At 60.3% G+C, this 23,922-nt stretch overlaps 8 protein-coding genes across 8 annotated transcripts; 5 read left to right on the top strand and 3 right to left on the bottom strand.

The window, feature by feature from the left end:
- Positions 1-135: 135 nt before the first annotated feature.
- Positions 136-1,106, bottom strand: A1Q1_02829 (uncharacterized protein; the record flags this gene model as incomplete). Its single annotated transcript, XM_014324058.1, has 5 exons — positions 136-147; positions 196-292; positions 331-650; positions 688-1,039; positions 1,081-1,106. 5 exons carry the CDS (start codon positions 1,104-1,106, stop codon positions 136-138), a joined length of 807 nt encoding a protein of 268 aa, XP_014179533.1.
- Positions 1,107-1,665: 559 nt separating this feature from the next.
- Positions 1,666-3,921, top strand: A1Q1_02830 (uncharacterized protein; the record flags this gene model as incomplete). Its single annotated transcript, XM_014324059.1, has 4 exons — positions 1,666-1,705; positions 1,756-2,352; positions 2,433-2,920; positions 2,968-3,921. 4 exons carry the CDS (start codon positions 1,666-1,668, stop codon positions 3,919-3,921), a joined length of 2,079 nt encoding a protein of 692 aa, XP_014179534.1.
- Positions 3,922-7,000: 3,079 nt separating this feature from the next.
- Positions 7,001-8,792, top strand: A1Q1_02831 (phosphoenolpyruvate carboxykinase; the record flags this gene model as incomplete). The annotated part of the gene is made up of 2 exons (XM_014324060.1): positions 7,001-7,099; positions 7,242-8,792. The coding sequence occupies 2 exons, from the start codon at positions 7,001-7,003 to the stop codon at positions 8,790-8,792; spliced, it is 1,650 nt and encodes a 549-aa protein (XP_014179535.1).
- A 1,902-nt stretch (positions 8,793-10,694) lies between these two features.
- Positions 10,695-15,670, top strand: A1Q1_02832 (uncharacterized protein; the record flags this gene model as incomplete). The annotated part of the gene is made up of 10 exons (XM_014324061.1): positions 10,695-10,710; positions 10,754-10,792; positions 10,875-10,950; positions 10,988-11,161; positions 11,238-11,599; positions 11,659-11,894; positions 11,948-12,368; positions 13,276-13,551; positions 13,718-13,851; positions 13,907-15,670. The coding sequence occupies 10 exons, from the start codon at positions 10,695-10,697 to the stop codon at positions 15,668-15,670; spliced, it is 3,498 nt and encodes a 1,165-aa protein (XP_014179536.1).
- A 174-nt stretch (positions 15,671-15,844) lies between these two features.
- Positions 15,845-17,293, bottom strand: A1Q1_02833 (cysteine synthase; the record flags this gene model as incomplete). Its single annotated transcript, XM_014324062.1, has 2 exons — positions 15,845-16,819; positions 17,174-17,293. 2 exons carry the CDS (start codon positions 17,291-17,293, stop codon positions 15,845-15,847), a joined length of 1,095 nt encoding a protein of 364 aa, XP_014179537.1.
- Positions 17,294-17,703: 410 nt separating this feature from the next.
- A1Q1_02834 (uncharacterized protein) lies at positions 17,704-21,470 on the top strand (the record flags this gene model as incomplete). The annotated part of the gene is made up of 4 exons (XM_014324063.1): positions 17,704-17,963; positions 18,046-18,558; positions 18,650-19,614; positions 19,660-21,470. The coding sequence occupies 4 exons, from the start codon at positions 17,704-17,706 to the stop codon at positions 21,468-21,470; spliced, it is 3,549 nt and encodes a 1,182-aa protein (XP_014179538.1).
- A 106-nt stretch (positions 21,471-21,576) lies between these two features.
- Positions 21,577-23,042, bottom strand: A1Q1_02835 (eukaryotic translation initiation factor 2B subunit 2; the record flags this gene model as incomplete). Its single annotated transcript, XM_014324064.1, has 3 exons — positions 21,577-21,649; positions 21,706-22,886; positions 23,022-23,042. 3 exons carry the CDS (start codon positions 23,040-23,042, stop codon positions 21,577-21,579), a joined length of 1,275 nt encoding a protein of 424 aa, XP_014179539.1.
- A 273-nt stretch (positions 23,043-23,315) lies between these two features.
- On the top strand, positions 23,316-23,877 carry A1Q1_02836 (uncharacterized protein; the record flags this gene model as incomplete). The annotated part of the gene is made up of 3 exons (XM_014324065.1): positions 23,316-23,331; positions 23,376-23,503; positions 23,554-23,877. 3 exons carry the CDS (start codon positions 23,316-23,318, stop codon positions 23,875-23,877), a joined length of 468 nt encoding a protein of 155 aa, XP_014179540.1.
- Positions 23,878-23,922: the final 45 nt, after the last annotated feature.

Here is a 23,922-nt window from a genome sequence, read left to right on the forward strand (position 1 = left end):
AATGTGTGCGATAGATGCATCGGAAGCACCAAGATGGCAACAACTTAACAACAGCTGACTGCATTCGATCGCAGCCCTCGCTGCACTTGAACAACCGTTCGGTACAAGAAATCACCTCCTTCTAATGGTACTCACTTAGGCCTTGGCCTTCTTAGCATCCTGCTCGTTAGCTTATAGCTCTGCCGATCAGCTTACCGGTGCCTCGGCAGGCTCGGCGGGCTTCGCGGTGCCGAACTTCTCCGCACGTTTTCTCTTCTTCTCCTCCTCAACGCGAATCTTCTCAGCTTGCTCACTGACATGTTAGCAAGGTCACTTTAGAGGAGCGCTTACGGAGTAAGCTCCTCCTTTTTCTCGACAGGGACAGCAGCAGGGGCGGCAGGGGCGGCGGACGCGGGCTCAGCCTTCTTGACGGGGCCGAACTTGGCTGCTCGGCGGGCCAAAACCTCCGCAGACTCTCCGAGTGGCGCTTTGTCGATGGCAGCAGGCTTCTCCTTCTTGGGCTGTTCTGGTTTCGCGGCAGGTGAGGCCGCAGGCGCAGCTGCAGGCTTAGGTTTGGTGACCTTGAAGGGGATGCCGAAGCGAGCTGCGCGAGCCTTTTGCTTTTTCTGTTCCTCGGTGAGCTCGTCGTCGGGGATCTCGTCGGACGTCGACTGCTCGTTAGCGAATGGCCTGCAGAAGTAGCCTTACTTCAGCCGGGGCAGTCTCAGCCGACTTGATCTCTGCAGCGGAACTAGCAGCAGGTGCCGACGGAGCAGCAGCACCAGCAGTAGGTGGTGCTGATGGCGTGGACTCAGGTGCTTTAGGAGCCTCAGCTGCAGGGGCGGGAGCTTGAGTGGGCTGAGTCGCTGGGACTGGCACAGGTGCAGGTGCAGGGGCTGCGGCCGCAGGCGCTGCATCTGGAACGTCCACGAGTTCTTCGGCCTCGGTCTGACCACCAGGGCTGACACCCGCGGCGGCCAATCGTTCAACCAAATCGTTCTTCAGTCCACTCTGTGAGAGTCCATGCTTAGCAGCAAGCTCCTTGAGCTCGGCAACCTTCCTGAGGCGTCAGTCAGGGCCAGGCAGAGGACGGTTACTCACAGTTTAGCCAAGCTTGCGTTGGCCATGGTGGAATTTCGTTGCAGCGTAGGACGTGTCGGGGCGGCAAGTGTTCTGGCCCGTTTTACGCGATGATGGCGGTGGATATAGTTGGGCAGTTGCCAGATGCGACAATGGAGAGTTGGCTGCGACGCGACGGAGAGCTGAATGCTGTCATAACAACAAAGCGGTAGGCGTGCAAACCGGGATTAAAAGGCACGTGACCTGCAGTTTGCGTTAACCCCGCAGACCCATGTTCAGAGTGCTTTGACAAGGCGAAGTCAATGACAAGTCATTCTCCGATATTGTTGTTGACATCAACGGTGACCACCGTCTACCCATCCCTAGCCGTCACCATCGCGAGCGACGCGCCGTCGCCAGCACAAGCAAAACGGACCTGAAACCAGTGGATGGTACAGGTTTGGCGTTCCCAGACCGATACGCTTTTCCGAGAGGTCTGCCGTCGTCAGGACATCGCTCCACCTACAACCCCCTAAACGACCAACACACATCCATCCACCCCTAGAGCGCGATCGGGGCGAGAACCGACTCTGTTTACCGCTCTTGCCCGCAAGTGATCAGATCAAAATGGATCCTAGTCTGGATGCGACGCTGTCCGATGTGCTTGGTGAGCTAAGCCGAGTGCTCTCCTAAAAGTTGCGCTGACATTGGCAGCAGCTAATTCCGTGCTGGAGAACCAAGCCACGGAGCAGCAACAAGTGCAAGTGGTTCCGGAAGCAGCCGAACAGCCGGTTCAAGCAGCACCTACCCCAGCTCCGCGTGGGAAGCGCAAGAGCGCGGCAGCGTCTGCCGGTTCATCGGCGGATGCGCGGCGGCGTGAAGCGAACCGCCTGGCAGCCGAGCGATCCCGCAACCGCCAGCACGAGAAGATCATTGCACTTGAGATGGCCGTTCAGGCATTGGGCGATGAAAACCTCAAGCTGAAGGAGGAGATCGAACGTCTGGAGGGGCGCGAGGAGGGCGGCGCCGACCACAATCTGCCGACCGGAGACCAAACAGCTACCACTGTGGCGGATGTGGAGGCTGCCACAGCCGCAGCAATCAACGCAGCCGACACACACAACCAACAGGGCAATCTGCTCGCGGCGCTCTTGTCCAGCTCGGGGAGCAATATTGATGAGCTCACTGCGACGCTCGACCCGGAGTCCGAGCAAAACTGGATGCGCGGTGTCGAGAGTTTGTTCAAGGACGAGGTGGATGTCAGTGGACGCTTGGGCGAGCTTGCAGCTGTGGCTGCGGGACAAGAAGGAGACGGTAACAACGACCAGACGTCCCAGGGACATACCCCTGCCGGCGATGCGCTCAGTGAAGGAAGCCATCCCGAGGCGGCTCAGTTTATGGCCCGACGTTGCCCGCCCTCGCCACCAGCAGTGCCTCGGCCGTTGCCGTGGCGATCAACGCCGAGATGGAGAAGCTGCTGCGTGATGACATTGCCAAGACTAAGGCAGCAATCGCACGAGTGGAGCGCGAACTGACCCGCGCACGCGGCCAGCCGGTCTATGAGGAAGGAGCCAACGACGAGTCGATCCCCCTCTCTGCGACGATCCCGAAGGAGCTCTTGGAGGCTGACAATGCCGCGCTTCTCAACCGATCTGAGGAGATCAAGACGGAGATGGCCAACGCAGAATCCGAAGCGGTCGTACTGCGGGAAGTCATAGCACGGATGCGCAACGCACATGACGAGGATGAGCAGAAGGTGGAAGGTCTAGTGTCCGAGCTGAGGGGTCTCGAGATGAACGGTGACGAACGCGAGCGCGATCAGATTGCCGGGCTTCTCCGCGGCTTGCGAGCACATGTTACTACAAGGATGAATGCTCCAGGGGTGAGTGATACGAGATACATCGTCGAACGCTGTAAGCTGACGTGCAGGGCGACTTCCATGCTGGCCCACTTATGACTCCGTTCGCTTCTCCGGCTACGGCGCGAAGAAAGCGCGGCCGTCCTCCGAAGCAGGCGGCCCTGCCGGCGAAGTACGTCTACTCGCTGATGTACTCTTCACCGTTACAATCGCCAGGTGGATCGACGGACGGCTCTGGCGACGGATCCGGCACGTCGAGTGGCCGGGCAGGCAGATCGTTCTCTCGGGGTCGCAGCCGGCTTGCGAACGAGATTCGTATTGACGAGGCCGGGCCCAGCAGCGCCGTGGACAACACGCAGGCAACCGCGCATGACGACTACCTGCTGTCGCATCTGACGCAAGCCGCCGATGGAGGTCGCGACACGCAGCTCCCGCTCGACAGCTCGTCGTTCGCCGCCTTCCTCCCGCCGTCACCCCACGACGCATCCGTGACGCCGACCCAGCCTGCTACGATGGAGCACGCTCTCTCCGCGCAGCCCGAAGAAGTTCCGCAAGAATCGAGCATTCTGTCCCGCCTTCGCCGCGGCCCGCCAGGCAGCTGCGAGGTGTGCGGACGTACACACACGAGTGTGTGGCGCAAGCTTACCTTCCACGGCGAGGATCTGAAGGTGTGCAACGCCTGCGGGCTGTATCACGCGAAATTCGGCATCCTGCGCCCACACGAGCTCTGGGGCGACGGCAAGAGCGTTAAGAAGCGCAAGGCTGCGTCGCGCGCAAGCGTCGGGTACGATAATGGGAAACGCAAGCGCAAGAACGAGATGGGCGCCCTCATGGACGAGGCGCAGCAGCAGCAGCAGATCGAGCATATCGAGCAACAACACGATATCGAGCATCAGATCGCGCAGCACCAACACACGCCCGATATGGACATGGGCGTCGAGCAGGAGGGTCAGCACGAGCACCCCTCTCTTGGCGAGGTTGGGCGGGCTGTTGAGAACATGTTCGCAGCCGCGGGGCAGGTGTAGCCTTGCCCTGCTCCGGCGTCAACCCCTATAGCACTATGCATTCTTGTACACTAGATTTGCCACAGAGGACCCCTCTTCAAGCAGCGAACGAGGGCAGTCACCGACCAGCGCCCACCACATGCAAGGCATGGGTCGGCAAGCCTCGGCACCGAGACGGAAGTCGGCACGGCAGCAGTTAATCGGGCTGATCGGTCTGATCGGTCGGTCGGGCGGAGCGAGGGTAGGGATCGACCTCGGAAAAACGAAGGCATCCCCAGTCAAGGGGTGATTGGCGTAGACATGCGTCCGTGCCTTCCGTCCACGGCGAGCAGATTACCGAGCCCCCGTCCCCCCGCGCAGCCCCGCGAAGTTTGAATGTGGAATTGGAGGTGCCGGTTTCCGTGCCCCCGTGCATGTCTGCGCTGGGGCACTGGGGGTATGGTATCTTGATTGTACCGCGATACGTTGGCCGTGGATCCTTGGAGTATGGGGCGAAAGGCTGGAGCCAGTGCCAGGCTGAAGGGGGTGAGTGTCTCCTGCATACCCCTCTGCCCCTGGCCCTGTATCTGCCTCGTGCTCAGCGTGAGTGATTTCGTTATCAGGTACGCCATGCCTGGTCACTTATCGTCTCTCATCGATGAGCACGGAGCACGGGTCGGTCTTGGCCTGGCCAGAAACGGACACAGCGGGCGCAATGACGGCGCACAGAGCATGCAGAGTAATGTGGCGTGAGTGCATGCCTGAGCTTTGACGGAGAGCCTCATTACTCGGGCCTGGACAGGCAAGAGACCGAGCGTAGGCTGGGTTTCAGATTCCGGCGGCAGCCTCGCTATCAGGCCGGTGAGCGCGTACCTCCAGGAGCCCGGAGCACCTGGCGCCTATCATGCATACCTTGTCTCGGTCCCCTTGATCCCTCCAGTGCGTGGTATCTGTTAAGGTGGAGTGCATTGCCATGCGCAACCAACGGAAGCGCGAAGCAAAACCGCGCAACTAGTCTGTTCGATATTCGCGCACGCACTTGCTATATCGTGGACTCGAAGAATCGCTAGGCTGCTGCCAAATTATCCAGAAATCGAAATCAGAAGCTCGATATAGCATGCTAGCAACCCTTAGACCTAGCCGTAGTCGCGGAAAAGCTCACTGATAGGCGAGCCCCCCCGCTTGCGATCGGTCCGGTCCGATTGGCCCCTGGGGGCTACTGATACTGATCTGACCTTTCGTGTCCTCGAGGTCAGATTGCGAGCTTTGATTGCCAAAGCCTCCGCGCCTCCGAGCACCCACCTGGCTCTCTGGGCTGCGTGATTTCGAACTGAGCGTGCATATGCCGCAGCTCCCCTAGCATTCCTGTTGCTGGCATGCTCCGGATACTCCGACGTGCGGTCGTGGTCAGGGAAGACACGCCGAGCTTGCGGACATGCGGGCTTGGGTGCGGCCCGTCCAGCGGGCCAGCGGGCTGGCGGGCTCGGCGCATCGGCTCGCGGCTCGGCGGGCTGGAGGCAGAATGGCCGAACAGGCCTGAGCAGCTGTGCGCGATCACGGAGAGCCAGGCCATGCTGGGACCAATGATGCGAGGGGTGGTGTGCATGTGGACAGCCACAGGGCAGACGGGCGGCTCGTGGTCGTGTGCCGAGCAGGCAAAGACGGAGGAGGCGGGTGGAGGCCAGGAGTCCGGCGGCGCGCACGCGTTGAACTTTTTTTCTCGCGCATGATCAGGCAGCTTGAGGCTTGGTTTAGGCGGTGCCGCGGCGGGCCCAGCCCTGCGAGACAGACCCTGCCCGAGAACCACAGCCCGCGCTTCACGCATGCTCGAGCGTCTACCTGGGCGATCTCGGAAGAAATCGGGATGCGCATCAGCAGCGTTGGCATCAGAGTTTCACCGCGGTTTCTAATGACGTCCAGCGTGCGACTATTCTTCGGGGGGCCGAGGGGATTAGAATTCGATAATGGATACAGGATTCGAAAATGCGATCGGCGCCGGGCTTCGTGCAGCGTCGTGCCTAGCGGCTTCCCACGCCTATCGCTGGGCTGGGCTCTGTAGGCACGGACTGGAGGCCGCATGCCTTGGCAGGCCGCAGGAACGGATGCCGAAAGGAGGGCATATGATTGGATGAGGAGAGCTTGGTCGGCGTTTTCGGGAGATGGCCGCTGGCTCTTGCCGCATCGGCCTTGTTCGGCCCAGTGCGCGAGAGCTGCACGGGACGGGCCTCCACAGTCACTTGCCGGCGGGAGATGCATCGAGCCTCACCCAGATCACCCAGCTATGGGCACAGGTGAGGCGAGTTCCGGATTCTTCCGAGGCCCACCGTAGCAGTTGTAGTGCAATGTACGGGATCCGGCCAGAGATGCTCCGGACGGCAAGCGGCCAAGCGGGTCGCGGCTCACGGCTCGTCGCTGGCTTGGGGATGATCTCAGATTGTGCTGCTGGGTACATAAGACCTCGAGGAGAATGGCGAGGAAGAGCGACTCTGCATCATAATTGCTTTGACCTACACCTCACTCGCTGCTTAACAGGTGAGTGACAGTCCCCTCTCTACGGTGGCGGCGCGTGTGCCAGTGTGGAATGAGATGGCGAGGGACAAGTGACGGAGGACAAGGGGTCCCAGACGGTGGAGGTGACAACCTGGCCGGTTGATTGGGCAGGCCGAGCGTAGTCCCTGGGTACGCCCCGCATCACCCGCATCAGCCGTCATCGGTAGCCCGGTGCGGAGGGGTGCGGGCCAGCGTAGCCGACAGAGGACGCGAGGCTGGAGAAATCTGGAGAAACCTGAGCATGGCTGCACCTGAGCGTGTGATCACCTGGGCCACTGGGCCACTCCTGGCTGGTCGGAGCAAATGCAGGCTCATTAAACTCCACGGTTCCTATCCGTTCCTCCCCCCTTCGGCACTCCTTCTCTCGGCAACCGCCTCCCACTCCCAGATTCGAAATCACCAGACCTCACTCCCGACCTCTCACCCGCACCTACTTCCATCTCCCACCACCGAGCCCCGACTGCCCGAGTGCTGACTCCTTATTTATAGCCAGGTCTCTCTGCACCCCTTCCCCTCTCTCTCCCATCTTCCCTCCTCCCCACTCTACCTCCCCCCTTCTTCCTCGTTCATCATGGTTCAGCAGGCCAACGCCCACAACAACGAGCTCCTCGGCAAGGAGCTCAAGTACTTCTCTCAGGCCGGTTTCGACCTTGACCGCATCCACATCAAGGTGAGTTGTCCCAACGAGTGCGGCCCATCGCTCTCACCGCCGCTGGCCGCTTGGTCTGCCGAGCGTGCGACCGCAGTGGCACGTGACCCATGACGTCCATCGCCCTTCTACTCCGAGATCTCATTGCTGACGCCCCTCTCAGCGCAACGCCCCCGTCGCTGCCCTTTACGAGGATGCCATCGTCAACGAGGGTGCCGTCATCTCCTCGTCCGGAGCTCTGATCAACTTCTCCGGCAAGAAGACCGGCCGTTCGCCCAAGGACAAGCGTATCGTCTACGAGGAGACCTCCAAGGACGACATCTGGTGGGGCCCTGTCAACATTGCCCTCGACGAGCACACCTTCGAGATCAACCGTGAGCGTGCCATCGACTACCTCAACACCCGTGAGAACGTCTACGTCTTCGACGGTTTCGCCGGCTGGGACCCCAAGTACCGCATCAAGGTCCGCGTCATCGCCTCGCGCGCCTACCACGCTCTCTTCATGCACAACATGCTTATCCGTCCCACCGCCCAGGAGCTCGCCGACTTCGGAGAGCCCGACTTCATCATCTATAACGCTGGCCAGTTCCCTGCCAACCGTTTCACCACCGGAATGACCTCCACCACCTCCGTCGAGGTCAACTTCAAGCGCATGGAGATGGTCATCCTCGGTACCGAGTACGCCGGTGAGATGAAGAAGGGTATCTTCTCCGTCATGCACTACCTCCAGCCCGTCAAGTTCGGCCAGCTCTCCCTCCACTCCTCGGCCAACCAGGCCAAGTCTGCCGACGGCGAGTCCGGCGACGTCTCCCTCTTCTTCGGTCTCTCCGGAACCGGAAAGACCACCCTTTCGGCTGACGCCAACCGTCTCCTGATCGGTGACGACGAGCACGTCTGGTCCGACACTGGTGTCTTCAACATTGAGGGTGGATGCTACGCCAAGTGCATCAACCTCTCTGCCGAGAAGGAGCCCGAGATCTACAACGCCATCCGCTTCGGTTCCATCCTCGAGAACGTTGTCTACAACCCCGCCGACCGCGTTCCCGACTACGACGACGTCTCGATCACCGAGAACACTCGTTGCGCCTACCCCATCGAGTACATCCCCAACGCCAAGATTCCTTGCATTGCCAACCGCCAGCCTTCGAACATCATCATGCTCACCTGCGACGCTTTCGGTGTCCTTCCCCCCGTCTCGCGTCTCTCGTCTGAGCAGGCTCAGTACCACTTCATTGCTGGTTACACCTCGAAGACCCCCGGTACCGAGGACGGCATTGTTGAGCCCTCGCCCACCTTCTCGACCTGCTACGGCCAGCCCTTCATCATCCTCCACCCCGGCCGCTACGCGAAGATGCTTGCCGAGCGCATGGACAAGAACAAGGTCGACTGCTGGCTCATCAACACCGGATGGACTGGCGGCAAGTTCGGCACTGGCCGCCGCTGCCCCCTCAAGTACACCCGTGCTATTGTCGACGCCATCCACGATGGTTCGCTCGCCAAGGCCGAGTACGAGAAGTTCCCCGTCTTCAACCTCTCCATCCCCAAGGCGATCCCCGGTGTTCCCTCCGAGATCCTCGACCCCGCCAAGGCCTGGTCCGACAAGGCCGCCTTCAAGGCCGAGGTCGAGAAGCTCGGTGGCATGTTCAACAAGGCCTTCCAGAAGTACGAGGCCGACGTCTCTGCCGAGGTCAAGAACGCCGGCCCCATCCTCTAATCTGGTGTTTCTAGTGAACACTCTCCATCCTATCATGTCGTAGTCTGAACCCCGTCCGCATAGGTGGGCGAGCGGTGCCGAGCTGCGAAAATCAAAAAATCAACGAGCATTTGTAGGTCATTAGTTCATGTATTTTGTCCATTACGCACACATCTGAGCGAAGCACGAACGTTGCAGCACATCTTCATCACTGACCTCGTTGAGCATCGAGCACGGGGCATGGGGTGCGGAGCATAGATCTAAAACCATACCCGGCTTCATGACCAATATGGCGCATGCGCGCATGCATTGGCGCAGTGACACGGCCCAGGACACAAGACAAACTACGCAAGGGGCGTCAACGCCACCATTGTCCAGGTCGCCCTGCAGATCGGGCGAGTCCGAGCGCGAGCCATTGCGCATGAATTACACCGTCGGCGACTGGGTCGAACCGGGAGAGCCGGGGGCGAGCGCTCCCGTCAGCATTACCATCAGCGGGGGGCGAGCTCCTCGTCCTCTCCGGTCGCTATCGTCTGCATCAGTATCCCTCGTTGAATCGAGGTGTGCTCGCTTATCCAGCGATTGTCGTGGAAAGAGGGGGGTGCGCGTATCAGATAGGCGAGCGCTAGGCGCTGCCCCTCCGGTTGCATGCGGTTCCGAGTGAGGGGCTCGATACGCGCACGGACAAGGGAGGGGACGAGATAAGCTGATACCTCAACGTCAGGCACTGAATCCGCCTGGGGTGTGTGGCGCCGGTGCGCCGGAATTGGGCAAGATCACATTCCGTCCCGGTCGAGCACAGATGCCAGCGTCACATTCCAAAGTACGGTTTGCATGATCACACGATCGAGGAACGAGAACGTCAGGCTAGGTCAGATGTCCAGGTTGGAAGGGAGACAGTTCGGTTCCTGTGATGTTTCTATTCGAAATGGACGCCAAGAGGTTTTCGAATGCTACTGCTCCATGGCAGATGGACATGTCGGCGCCGGCGGGTGTGGCATATAAGATGAGCATGTGATGTTCTTGCGCAGTGCGCAGCTCTGCATGTATCTCTTCATGGAGGAGCAGGAATATTGTGGATGTGGCTGAGACGACGCTCCAGGTAGAAGGGCGAGCTTGTGCAAGGACAGAATGTCATGGTTGGGATTCCGCGTGGAATACGGGCACTGTTGAGGAGGGAGACGGGTTCTAACTGCCATCGCCAACGGCACCTGCACTGTGATGGTGACTGCAAATGGGAACTGCAGTCTTCGCGTTTGCTTTCTTTCACGTTTCCTGCGAGACAGGGTATGCTGCAGAGCTGCAGAAATGCTGTTGTAGTGGTTCAATCTTCTCAACCAGTGAGCTGGCAAGTCCCATGACTTATCTGCTCACTCCCACGTCATCAGCTCCTACTCCGCGTGACAGGTTACCACTCGGAGAACGCTGCCGAATGGTGTCCCAGGCCTAGAATGCCACACCGGGCTGCTCATGGGTCGCAGCGGCTTTCGCACGCTCTGTAGCACAGAACATGTGTACTGACACCAAAGAGTGTCGTCGCGCGGTCGACTACGAACAGTTCTTACACCACCTACTTCCGCATCCAATGACCCAGAAGTAGCCCCAGAAGCCTGACAGAGCCTGTTGTTCAGCACCCGAGTGATCCTGGTCGTATCCGAGCGGTGGTCGCCATTCTTGTCGGTGATCTGCCTGCCACTGTCAGTGGTGCACGCCTCATTAGAAGTGAGCCCAAACGTGATCAAAGGCCCGTCTAATCGTCTGAGCCTAATGGGTGATTAGGAGCGGTGGCAAATTGGCGCGGTCTGAGGAATGTCATGAAAGCCTATGACGTCCACCCCTGTGAGTGCCGGTGGAGGTCGTCGTTGTTCACTTTCACTCACTCGGCGAGTCCAGCTTTCCATCCATCAATCAGCCCGGGCCATCATGGACCTGGTCAAGTGTGAGTACAACTGACAAAGAGCCTCTGCCTAGCTGACATTCAGACATCTACCACGAGAAGCAGGAGCCGGGGTCGCAGCTGTGTGAGTTTCGTCCTCGCTTTCGCTGATGACGCGTCGACGCGAGGGAAGGATGGAGGGAAGGCACGTTCGAGCTGACACGCAGGCGCCCAACACTGCTTGAACAACCTCCTCCAGCAACCGGTGTACACCGAGATCGACCTTGCGGAGCTGGCGTCCAAGTGAGCTCGTCCGCACGTGAGGAAGCTGACAGTACAGGCTGGACCAGGCGGAACACGCGGCCCGACACAGACAGCCAGACGCCAAGTCGTACAACTTTGATGACACTGGTTTTTTCTCCATTTCCGTGCTTGAGAAAGCGCTCCAGGTCTGGGATCTGACCCTCGTGCGCTGGCGCGGGGAGGCCATGCGCCAGTACCAGGACCATCCTGAGTGAGTTGTTCTCACCCGCTGATCCGATCGGCGTCGCAACGTCGCAGCTACGAGGGCAGTCACAACTGACACACAGGGACCAAGCTGGCTTCATTCTCAACCTGCAGAACCACTGGTTCACACTGCGCCGCTTCAAGTTCAACTCGCGCTGGTACAACCTGAACTCGTTCCTTCCGCAGCCCGAGTGGATCTCGCCAACGTACCTTCAGCTCGTGCTTGCGCAGGCCGAGGCGGAGGGATACTCCGTCTTCGTTATCCGCAAGGCTGGCGCGGGGGCTGGCGACAATGCGGAGATCGACCCCGGAGAAGCGGCCGGATGGGGCGACGGTGGCGTTGCTGACTTCCCCTCGTCCGGCGCCGACCTCATGGTCGAGGAGATGGGACATGCCAGGGGCCGCATGTCGGGAAGCCTTGAGAAGCCCGTCGTCGACGATGCTGGTCCGTCAGCCCAGGCTGGACGTGAGTTATAAGGAGTGATTCCGCTAAACTCCTCGCAGCTTCTCGCCACGCTGGTGCCATGGAGGACGAGCCTGCGCCGAGCTACTCAACCGGTTCCGGTCGTCGGCAGCGCAGGCAGCAGGATCCGACCTCTGAGTTCGTCGAGGAGCAGGACCTGCTGCCTGGAAGCGGGTCTCAGACTCCGGGTTCCGCGTCGCGCTCGAGGCGCAGGGATAAGGGAAAGAAACTCGACTGGAAACAGGAGCAGGAACAGCACCAGGACGAGTTCGAGCAGGTGCGGAGCTGCGCATTTGTGGGTGGAAACTGACTTCCCAGGATCGGCTCCAGCAGGCACACGACGTCGAGGACGAGGAGCTCGACGATGACGACGACCTGTACCATGACGCCACCGCGTTCGATTACCCGGCAGAGGCGCCGACTGACATCAAGTACCACAACCGCTCCTATGATGACGAGGACGAGGCGCTGCAGGCGGCTCTCAAGGCCAGCATGGCGGACCTTCCTCCGGGTTTCGAGATGCCCGAGCTCAAGCCGCTGAAGCCAGCCCCGGTCAAGAAGCAGTCCCAGCCCGCTCCGGAGAAGAAGTCGGCTTCCGCCACGCGCGCTCCCGAGCCTAGGGCGGAGTCATCACGCACCACGACCGAGCGCTGGCGCCCCGCGGAGCCGTCTGAGGATGCGCTGCAGGATGCGCCGCCTGACACGGTCACTGAGGAAGACGATGAAGAGCCTATCCAGGAGCTCACACCTGGTAAGCTACGGCTTCCGCGAGAAGAGCTAACATAGCAGCGCAGATCCGCCAGGCGCGTCTTGCGCGGTTCCAGCAACAGCAACAGGAGCAGCAGGAAGCAAGAGACCGTCCCGCGGAGTCATAGAGGGGTGATCTGGTTGGAAGACATGATTGCGCCCGGCCTGAGCGGGTTAGGCGATCTGAATCAATTCATCGGTAGGATGCAAATGAACAGGGCTGCGCTGCGGACCCGAGGAGCGAAGGCTGCGAAGTGATCAGAGGTAAACGTAGAATGCATTAAAGGCTGCTCCTGCAGAGTGCCAGAAAAGGCGGGACTTTGCTGTGCTGCGACAGCTATGCGGCACGCACTCGGTGTCGCGCGACAGGACGGGCAGGTGCGACGCCGTCGTGCGAGCGAGTGCGCGCGACAGCTATGCAGAGTGCTAGAGCTCTAGGTTGAGTGAGCTTGGCCGGATGGTCTCACCCTGAGCGGTGGACCTGAGGGTGTGGCGTCATTGTCACGGCATGGCTGGCACCTGGCAGACGGTCCACCATACGACGTGCCAGCCAGCCTCCACTCCCGGCCACCCCGGCACCATACACCACGTAGCTGCACCTGCTCAGCTTCAGCCTCCACCGGTCTCAGACACTCTCAACCATACTTATCACCACAAAGTAATTCTTTCATCTCCGACAAGCACAAAGGCAAAGAGCACCCGCCCCCATGCCGCTCAAGGCCTTGCTGAAGGAGCGTGAGTACACCTACTAGCGACCAGCTCGAAGTCCATCGGCGTCAGCCGACCATGTGTTGGCACGACGCACCGTCCTCCCCGTGCGCCATCACACCGCACCTAGACCTCCCGAACCCACTCCGCACCACCACCACTCCGAGCTACCACTTCCACCTGCACAAGCTGACAATGCGCAGGCTTCGCGAGCGCGATCAACTCGATCCCACCTGGCACCTGGAAGGCGCTGATTACGGACGAGCACTCGCAAGCTCTCCTCGACACGGCCTTCACCAACTATGAGATTCTCCAGATGAACGTGACGGGCGTCGAGCCGCTCATGTCGCCGCGCGAGAAGATGAGCGTCGACGCCATCTATCTCCTGACGCCTACGGCGCAGAACGTCGAGCGCATCATTGCCGACTTTGCCAGTGGACGCGACACGTACAAGTCGGCGCACCTGTACTTTGTCGACGGTGAGTGGCTGCGTCTAAAGTATCGAGCTGACAATGCAGCGATTGACGACAAGCTCGCGCAGCGCCTGACGGATACGCTTCCTCGGGATAAGCTGAGGGCGTTCGTTGAGCTTAACTGCAACTTCTGGGGTAGGTCTTGTGACATGCGTAATGTGCTGACAGGCAGCGACGGAGGACCGAGTGTTCTCGATGCAGTGGCCGCAGGCGTTCTTCAGCATGTTTGGTGCGCTCGGAGGACAGGTGACGGCGGACTTTGCGATGGAAGCGTTCCACGACGACATGACGGTCGCCAGCCGAACGGTGAGTCTGGGTTGCGAGATGCGCACGACCATGGACCCTACTGACAAGCGCTCAGATGCTCAACGTTCTCACGACGCTGAACGAGAACCCCTACATTCGCTACTACCAGCCGACGCACCACCCACCGTTGGGCCCGCTCGCGCAGGGCGGTTCGACGGGGCTGCACCAGCAACAGAAGCAGGCGGAGCAGCAGCAGCAGGGCTCGTCGTTGCGATGGCGCGCCGCGATGGGATCGTCTCGTGCTCAGGAGGCGCAGGGTGACTCGCTCAGCAAGGTGCTCGCGCAGCGGATTCAGCACGACCTCGACCACTACATTGAGCAGAACCCCGACTTCCCTGCGCACAGCGATCGCGGACGGGGTACACTGTTCGTCGTTGACCGGTCGGTCGACCCGTGCGCGCCCTTCCTCCACGAGTTTTGGTACCAGGCGATGGTCAACGATCTGCTGCCGATCAAGGATGGCAAGGAAGGCCGGACGTACAAGTACACATTCACGAATACGGTCGGTGGCAAGGAGGTGCGCGAGGCGGTGCTGAACGAGGACGACGAGGTGTGGTGTTCGGTCCGGCACTTGCACATGAAAGACGCAATCGACAAGCTCATGACCGACTTTGGCAAGTTTGTGTCGGAGCACACGGCGTTCTCGGGCAACGCGCACAATGTGCAGATCAACGACCTGAAGGACATGTTGGCGGACCTGCCGCAGTTCCAGACGCAGCGCGACCAGTTCTCGCTCCACCTTGACATGGCGCAGGAGTGCATGGGCATCTTTGAGCAGCACAAGCTCAACCTCGCCGCGAATGTGGAGCAGTGCTGCGCGACCGGCTTCACGCCACAGGGCAAGGCACCCAAGACGATCGTGGAGGAGATGGTGCCGCTGTTGGACGAGCCAAAGATGTCGAGCTTGGACAAGGTGCGCATCATCGCGCTCTACATTCTGTTCCGTGACGGAGTCGCGGACGAAGATCGAAGGAGACTGTATCAGCATGCCCGGCTCAACATCAACGAGCAGGACATGATCAACAACCTCGTCCACCTTGGTGTTAGAGTCATCAAGGGAGCGAATGCGTACCGCGGACAGCGGATAAAGAACAAGTACAGCAACAAGGACGAAGAGTACGACCTGTCGCGGTACAAGCCTGCCATCGGCATCATGTTGGAGGAGGCGAACTCGAACCGACTCGACCAGCACCTGTTCCCGTTCGTGCGCGAGACGCCGCCGGAGCTGTCTCAGTCGCTCCGCGCCTCGCACGACCGCCCGCCCGCGCCGAGTCCCAGCACGTCGCTCCGCTCAGCCCGACCGACGTGGCACAAGGCGGCCTCTGCGCGCAACGCAGCCAACGAGCACCGCCAACGATACATCATCTTCGTTGCCGGTGGAGTGACGTACAGTGAGATCAGGCAGGCGTACATCCTCGGCGAGGCGTTGGGCAAGGACATCTACATCGGGTCCACGCACATCATCACGCCGGAGAGCTTCCTGAAGGACCTGCGCTCGCTCGGCCGTTCCGGTGTCGGCGGCAACCCTCCCAATGCGGCCAAGATGTACCCCGGCGCGCCCGGGCGATCCGACCGTCGACAGCCTGGAGAGCCGCAAGCGTACCAGGCCATCTTGGACGAGCGGCACTGGGTTCCCTTCGTCGGCCCGCCCGCGCTGCCCCCGCCCGTGCCCCAGCAGCAGCACGGAGGTCACCTGCAGCAGCCCCGCCTCCCGCACTCGGCTAGCAGCCACACCAACCTGTCCGTCTCGAGCAAGGACTCGAAGGACGGCAAGGTCAAGGAGAAGAAGAAGGGCTTCTTCAAGAAGCGCTTCGGATAGATGTCTTCCCGCTAATTACATAGTTCTTAATTCCTACTTTGTTTGGTTGTGTCCTGAAATGCATTGTTGATACCCCACTACCTTTCATCGTCTATGCAAACTGGAGATACATGCAAGAACCCATACTGCTGCTACTACTAGAATTTTACGGTTGACGCTCACACTGCAGAACGTCTAGGGGAGGACGATGTAGTGGCGGAGGTGCTCCGGGATGGCGTCAATGAGGCCCTTGCTCTCAAGCCAGACGCGGGAGAAGAGGCGGGCCTGGTATCGGTGCGCGCCGTCGCAGAGGATGGAGACGACGGTGGATCCGGGGCCCTTCTTGCGGGCGAGCTCGCGAGCGGCAACGACGTTGAGCGCAGACGAAGCACCGACGTACAGTCCCTCCTCGTCAAGCAGGCGGTAGACCATCTTGATAGTCTCGCTATCGGGAACGTGGATAGCGCCCGAGAGCAGCTCGAGGTCCGGCTTAAGGTTCTCGGTGACGCGGCCCTGTCCGATGCCCTCGGTGATGGAGCCGTTACCCTCGCGAGCGAGCTTGCCGTTCTCGACAAGGTTGAAGAGGACCGATCCGGGCGGGTCGGCGAGGTACGACTCGACCTTGCCGCCCGACTTCTCAACGAGGTACCGCGTGATGCCGGCGAGCGTACCGCCCGTGCCCGTAGCGCAGATGAAGGCGTCGAGGTTTCCGCCCGTCTGCTCCCAGATCTCGGGGCCCGTGGTAGCAATGTGCGCGCCGCGGTTGGCAGTGTTGTCGAACTGGTTGGTCCACACGGCGTTGTCGAGCGACTCGGCGTAACGGCGCGCCTGGTGGTTGTAGTTCATCTCGTTGTCAAAGGCGACGGCGGGGACCGGGCGGACGTCGGCACCGAGCATGCGCAGGAGGTCGATCTTCTCCTGCGACTGCGTGTCGGGCATGTAGATGACGCACTTGTAGCCGCGCGCACGGCAGACGTGAGCCAGACCGATACCCGTGTTGCCCGCCGTGCCCTCGACGACGGTGCCGCCGGGCTTCAGCTGGCCCTTCTCCTCGGCGTCCTTGACGAGGAAGAGAGCGGCGCGGTCCTTGATCGAACCGCCGGGAGACATGAACTCGGCCTTGGCGTAGATGTTCGCGCCAACCTCGTCGGAGACCTTCTTCAGGTGAAGCTGGCGGTCAGCTTGGGTTCATCGTGTGGAGATGTGGAAGCTAGAAGGAGTGCTCGCGAGTTTTCAAGCAATTAAGCGAGCGCGAGCAGCGCTCTGCAGCTACCTGCCAGCCGCGACAGTACAGCACTGCAGACTCGAAGCAGCTTCTGTCCGAACGAGGTGCCTCAAAGTTACGCCCGGCCATGACCGTGTGGCTGTTCCGTGACGCTGGGTGCGACACTTGCGATGGGGAGTCACCGATGTCGATCACGATGGCAGCGTCGCTTTGCCGGGTCCCACCAGCCATCTCGATAACGTTGCCTTTACGCGACGCCAGAGCCAAAACGAAAACTCTCCACACAAGCGCAAACTCACAAGAGGGGTGTTGCCGACGGCGCCGACAAAGCCCTCGACCGCACCGGGGGCGAGGGCGGTCGCCTGGGAGGCGTACGTGCGCGCGGAACGCGAGAGGGGGGCGAGCACTGAGCGGAACATGGCTTTGCTCTCTTTTGTGTAGATGAGGATGCTAAGAGCGAGGAGCAGGCAGCAAAGCAGGCGTACGCTCTTGCTCAGCATGTCCTTCCCTCTCGGTATATGAACCGCCAATTTCGGAATAGCGAAGAGGGCGAGCACGTCAACGGTTCGTCATGCCGGTGATCGACCGGTTGCACGTGGTAATTACCCGCTCTTGCGGCTCCTCAATTACACTATCCTAATCTGCGGTAATCGTCGGTCGTGTGAGATTACAAACTGAAACGACCATTAGAAAGAAAGGACGCTGCGGAGTTAACGCTGATCTCCGCAAACTCGACCACGCGATGCAGATGGGATTTCCGAGCGCAAGGATGAAAGAAGGCGAGATCGGTGAACCGAGGGTGCATCTCCGACTCCTCCACACCAACACCATGAGACAGTTAAGAGCCGCAACGCGGCTCTGGACTGTCACGCCGCGGGCGTCGACGGCGGGCTTACCTCGCTTCGCCGCGGTGCAGATCCTGGGTCGAACCCCGCGATCGCTGGCCAGTTCAGTGGCCCTTCCTCGCCAGATCCGGGGTTTCAAGACGTCTTCACCCGCCGCTGCCGCCGCCAAGACCGCGAAGGACAAGAAGGACAAGGAGCCCGCAAAGAAGATTGACATGACCCAGTTTCCTCCTGAGCGCATCAGGTTAGCTTCTGCGTCTGTTGCAGGGCTGACATCAGGAATCTCTCGATCATTGCGCACATCGACCACGGAAAGTCGACGCTAGCCGACCGTCTGCTCCAGGTGAGCTGTTTCAGAGAAGGTCAGCTGACAGAAAGATGACGAACACTGTGCCAGCCGAGGCGTCGCCGCAGTTCCTTGACAAGCTCAAGGTCGAGCGCGAGCGCGGCATCACGGTTAAAGCGCAGACGGTATCGATCATCCTGACGCACACGGACGGGAAGAAGTATCTTGTCAACCTGATCGACACGCCGGGTCACGTCGACTTCAGTTACGAGGTGTCTCGCTCTCTCGGTGCTTGTGAGGGCGGCCTCCTGCTCGTTGACAGCACGCAAGGTATCCAGGCGCAGACGCTCAGCGTGTTCCATGTCGCCGAGGAAGCCAAGCTCAAACTCCTTCCCATCATCAACAAGGTCGATCTGCCGCATGCGTACCCCGAGGAGACGAGTGAGGAAATTGAGAGCTCCCTTGGCCTTCCCGCCGAGGACCACATGCACATCTCGGCCAAGAGCGGTCTTGGCGTAGAGCAGGTCCTCCACAACATCATCGACAAGCTTCCGTCTCCGAAATGGGAGGGTGACAACAAGCTTCGCGCCCTCGTCTTCGACACCTTGTGAGTTTCCACTATTGCCTCCTATTCTAACTCTCAGCTACGATCGCTTCCGCGGTGTCGTGTCTCTCGTGCGCATCGTCTCCGGCTCGCTGAAGAAGGGAGACAAGGTGTCCTTCCTCCAGGCTGGCAAGAAGTACGACGTGCTCGAGGTCGGTATTCAGAACCCCGACGAGGTGCCCGTTGAGTCGCTCCGCGAGGGACAGGTCGGCTACGTCGTGTGCAACATGAAGAACTCAGCCGAGGCGCATATTGGCGACACGGTCTGTCTTGCTTCGCAGAAGGTCGAGCCCCTGCCCGGCTTCAAACCGATGAAGGCGATGGTCTTTGCGGGTGTCTTCCCTGTCGACAGTGCCGAGTTCCCGCTGCTCGAGGAGTCGATCGAGCGCTTGACGCTGAACGACCGTTCGGTCACGATCGAGAAGGAGACATCGGCGGCGCTCGGACAGGGCTTTCGCCTAGGCTTCCTCGGCACGCTGCACATGGACGTCTTCCGCCAGCGTCTCGAGGACGAGTACGCCTCCAATGTCATTGTTACTGCCCCAACCGTACCGTACAAGGTCGTATACACCTACGGCAAGGAGGAGTATGTCTCGAACCCAGCCGACTTCCCGGAGACGACGGACACGAAGACTCGCGTCGCGCACGTCGAGGAGCCGTACGTCAACGCTACCATCTTTGTGCCTTCCGAGTACATTGGTGACATGTTCGAGCTTTGCGCGAAGTACCGCGGAAATCAGCTCGAGTATCGTCACCTAGACGGCAGCGATCGAGTTCTTCTCCGTTACGAGTTCCCGCTGTCTGAGATCGTTACCGACTTTTTCTCCGACCTGAAGAGCGCCTCATCTGGATTCGCCTCGTTCGACTACGAGGAGGCAGGATACAAGCAGTCCAAGCTCGTTAAGCTCAACATGCTCCTGAACTCCAAGCCCGTGGATGCTCTCGCGATGATTGTGCACAAGGACGACGCGCAAAGGATCGGAAAGGCATGGGTCGCGAAGCTGAGTGAGTTTTCAGCTCGTTGTACGGGACAGTAACTGACGATTTCAGGGGAGGAGATGCCTCGTCAGCTTTTCGAGCTCGCCATTCAGGCTGCGGTGGGCAGCAAGATTGTCGCGCGTGCCAGTCTGTCCGCCATGCGCAAAGATGTCACGGCGGGCCTGTACGGTGGTCACTACGAGCGAAAGCTCAAGCACCTGAATAAGCAGAAGGAGGGCAAGAAACGCCTGAAGAAGCTCGCCGGCAACATCGAGGTACCGCAGACGGCGTTCTACAATGTGCTCTCGCAGCGGCCGAGGACGTACGCTACCCACGCCCGGGAGTCTGCCTCCAATGAGTCGTGGCTGCAGGAGGTCGTACCGGCGCCTCCGGCTTCTCTCGCTCAGCTCGCCGACGACAGCGAGGTCACCGATTCTGTTCCCATCGGACGGCCCACCATGGCGCCCAAGAACCGCTCTGAGATTCTTGGCACCATCTACCGGCAAGTGGAGCAGAAGTCACACGGACAGACGTCCAACAAGCTCTTTGGTGACTTCACGCGCCTGTACTTGTCTTCGCCGACTCCTCTGTTTACTGCTCCGGAGCTCGAGGCCATCGCAAAGGCTGTGCATGCCCTGGACCGTAACTCGAGCCGCAAGTTCCAGCGGCAAGCTCACGAGCGCTTCGAGACTGTCGTGAACGCTCTGCGTGACGTTGTCGGCGACCAGCAGCACGTTCCGCGCGGACTCGAGCTGTCTATGCTCGTATCCTCGACGAAGCACAAGCGGAGCGTGAATCGGAGCGAGTTGAAGAAGGCGGAGCATCAATTCCTGCAGTCTTTTCGCTCTGCTCCCTCTGATCCAGCTAGGAGGGAGCAGTACCGTCGGGGTCTGAACCACATCATGTACCTTGCCGCACTCTCGCGGCAGCCGGAACGTACCGAGTTCTGGTGGAACAAGATGATCGGCGAAGGCTTCGAACCGGACAGCTGGTCGTACATGTCGCGCGTGCTGACGTATGGCGCGATGTACAACCGGACGGCGGCATTCTTGGTCGAGCTCGAGCGTGCGCTGCCCAAGGTGCCGCGGAAAGAGGACAAGATTGTGCTCGTCAATCTCGCCATCTGGCTCGCGGCGACCGCGAAGCGGATGGACGTCGCCGGTGCCCTCTTCACCACCATCAACCCACCAGAGGAGACGACAACGTACTCACATGCTATCGCCGAGCTGCCAATAGGCCTCATTGAAGAGCTGTGCGAGCTTCCGCCAAGCAAGCAAACGTTCTACCTCATGCTTTCAGCGTACACCTACCACGGCGATTTGATCTCAGCCTTGACTACAATGCAGCAGCTCCTTGCACGGGGCCATCCGGCCGTCGTGGCCAACTACGTCTCGCTCTTCCGCGGCTTTTCGCGCTTCGGCAAGATCCATGAGGGCGAGGCCGGGGCTGCGTCTGAGCTCTTCCCACCGTTGATCGAGTTCGCGTCCCAGAGCACGCTATATGAGATTAAGCGGAGGCGTGCGACGGGCTTCTTCGACGCCATACGCGGGAAGAGCAAGGTGGAGGAGGTGCCAAATCACTGGACGCTGGAGGCGTTCGACCAGATCTTCCAGAGCTTCCTGACGCTGGAACCGAGCAAGGATGTACCCGGGCGGGGGGCGCTGACGGCGAAGGGTATATATTTCGCTCTCCTCGCGTGGTCGCGCGTGACGAATGGAGATCTGCATGCCGTGTGGCACGCATGGGAGGCGCTAAGGGCCAAGTTCGGGCCGGACAACAAGGAAGGCTGGGAAGGATGGGAGGAGGACAGGAGGCTGAGGCAGCTGGTACAGCGCCTCGAGAAGAAGATCAGAGCAAGAGAGCAGGAGCAGGCTCTCGTGTAAACTGCACATAACCACGCAACAACATAGATATATAGATACCCTGCATACCTGCATACGTACATCTTGGCATTATGGATGGAAAAATCTACTCAGCAAGTGTTCAAGCTCAGAGCTCGATGTCCTCGTCGTCGTACGCCTCCTTGATGAGGCGGTAGATGTAGGACGGCGGGTGGTCGCCGCTGGGTGTTAGTTCAACTACGGCGGAAGCTTATGAACTTACACATTCGTCGCATACAGGTTGATGAGCTCGGGGCGGATATAGTCGTAGTGAGGGTCAGTGACCTCGACATTCTCGTAGCCGCCGCCTCCACCCGTGTGGTCGTAGCCGATGACAGGACCGGGACCCTGGAAGTCGATAGCGTCGTACTCGTGGTACAGGTTCCAAGCGGGGGCGAACTTGAACTGGCCGGTGGTGACGACGACGGGTTTGGCGTGAGTGCGCGCGGCGAGCGTGGCCGCCAGAGATCCACCGAGGGCAAACAAACCACCGTTCGCGCTCACAGAGTGCGCGCCGAGGATGACCTTCGTGACTCTCGGCATGACGGCGTGGACCGAGCTGTCAGGGACGAGGAAGGTGGGGATGCCGGCCTCGGAGAGCTCCTTGGCGGTGAGCTGGCCAGAGAATCCGGGCGCGGACTCAAGCACAATGACAGTAAACTTGCGATCGCGGAACGCGCTCTTGAGGAAGCTGATGACGGTGCCGCTGTGGCCGAGCGTGAGGATGACCTCGGACGAGTGGATGTGCTCGCGGGCTCCGCGGGCGACGTCCTCGTGCGTCGTCTCGAGCTCGTTGATAACCTCGTCAATGGCCTGGATCAGGACCGGCTTGAGCTTGGACGCCTGGCGCGCAAACTCGTCGCGCTCGCGCGCCTGCGCCTCGTCCCAGTCCATTCCACCGGAGCTAGCCTGGCGCTCGCGCTGCATGTTCTGCACGACACGCGGCGGCGTCGCGAACAGAGCCGACGTGCTCTGGCTCAGGTCCAGCACGCTGCCGGCTCCAGTCGCCGAGCGCTCAAACTGCACCTTGTTGTGCCGCATTGCGACGAAGTTGGACAGAGACGCCTGCCGCGTGATGCCGCCAGAACCGGGGGCGGAGCCGGGGCTCTGGGCACCGAAGTAGTGCGCGGGGCCGTTGAACATGGCTGGAGAGTAAGCGCCAGCTCCCGGAGTGCCGGGGATCGAGGGAGGCTGCGAACGGTGCGCGGCGGCGGCGGCACGGTACTCCTCCCTGATCAGACGGATGATGCGGCGCACAATGTTCCCGCTGGCCAACTCCTTCGGGTTCGCGTCGATGAGCCGCTTGCCGATACTCCGGATGACGGCGAGCAGCTCGTCAATCGTCGTGTACTTGACCGACCGGACTACGTTCTGAATAAGCGCTGCAGTTGCGAGGGCGACATTTCGCGATCCCACAATCTGTCTGTTTCGTCAGCTACTGCGCCGCGCGGAGAAAGCTCACCGTCGCCGCAGACGCAGCACAAGCGCCTCGACGAGACGCGCACTCGGGTCTGCTTTCTAAATGTCAGCTAGCGACAGATACGTTAAGCTCACTTGGAGAGCCTCAGACGCCATCGTGTCGGTCAGCGGTCGTTTGGTCGATGCTGCAGTCTCGCAGAGCTTTGGTCCTTCCTCACCGACGTCTCGACATTGTCTTTCCTCGACTCGGTGCCTTCACGTGACATTCGGGCGCCACGTGCTGTCGTTCCTGAGATTACCATGACTGATGGAGTTTTGATTAGGGGCTTAGCCTAATGGGGCTAATCGACGGCGTCAGCCGTTCCTAATCGCTCGATCACGCCGAAGTCGACCCACCAGTGCGTCATCGATGTTGCCAACGAACTCTTGATGGCTTCGCAGATTGGTGAGTACGCTGCATCAAGTCGTCCTCTTCAGCTGACAGAACAGGCCCCATACCCGAACAGTACGCTGCGGCAGCGACGGTACCGCTCATTAAGAGCCCGTCGCTATGGTTGCCACCGCCCGTCCAGCTCCCCACCGACATCCACCCGCTACCAGACGACATCACCGCTTACGTGAGTCTTCTCCTGCCCAGGTGCCGACACACTTCCCCGACTGACCTCAGTTTGTGTACCCGTTCACGCTCGAGCAACACGTGCTCAGTCTGCAACCCCCACCGCATGTCGCGATTGCGGAGCGCCGAGCACGCAATGCTCAGGCGCTGCACGACCGCGAGGCCGAGGAAGAGCGCAAGGAACGGGAAGAGCTGAACCGCAAGGCTCCAGGATATCATTCGGGCTCGATTCTGGCTCCGACTCATAAGCAGAAGGATGTCGCGGAGACACACACAACTGGGCCCGTCACGAGCTCACCTGTGAAGCAGGTGGAGACGGATCCAATGGATGCGCTCGTCGCTCAACTGGAAGAGATGGAGACGGCAAAGGTGTAATTTAGGTCGATTAAGGTCATAAGGCATAGGGTAACGTTGTAAGAT

This window comes from Trichosporon asahii, assembly GCF_000293215.1.
Source record: "Trichosporon asahii var. asahii CBS 2479 unplaced genomic scaffold scaffold00051, whole genome shotgun sequence".
NCBI classification, from domain to species: domain Eukaryota; kingdom Fungi; phylum Basidiomycota; class Tremellomycetes; order Trichosporonales; family Trichosporonaceae; genus Trichosporon; species Trichosporon asahii.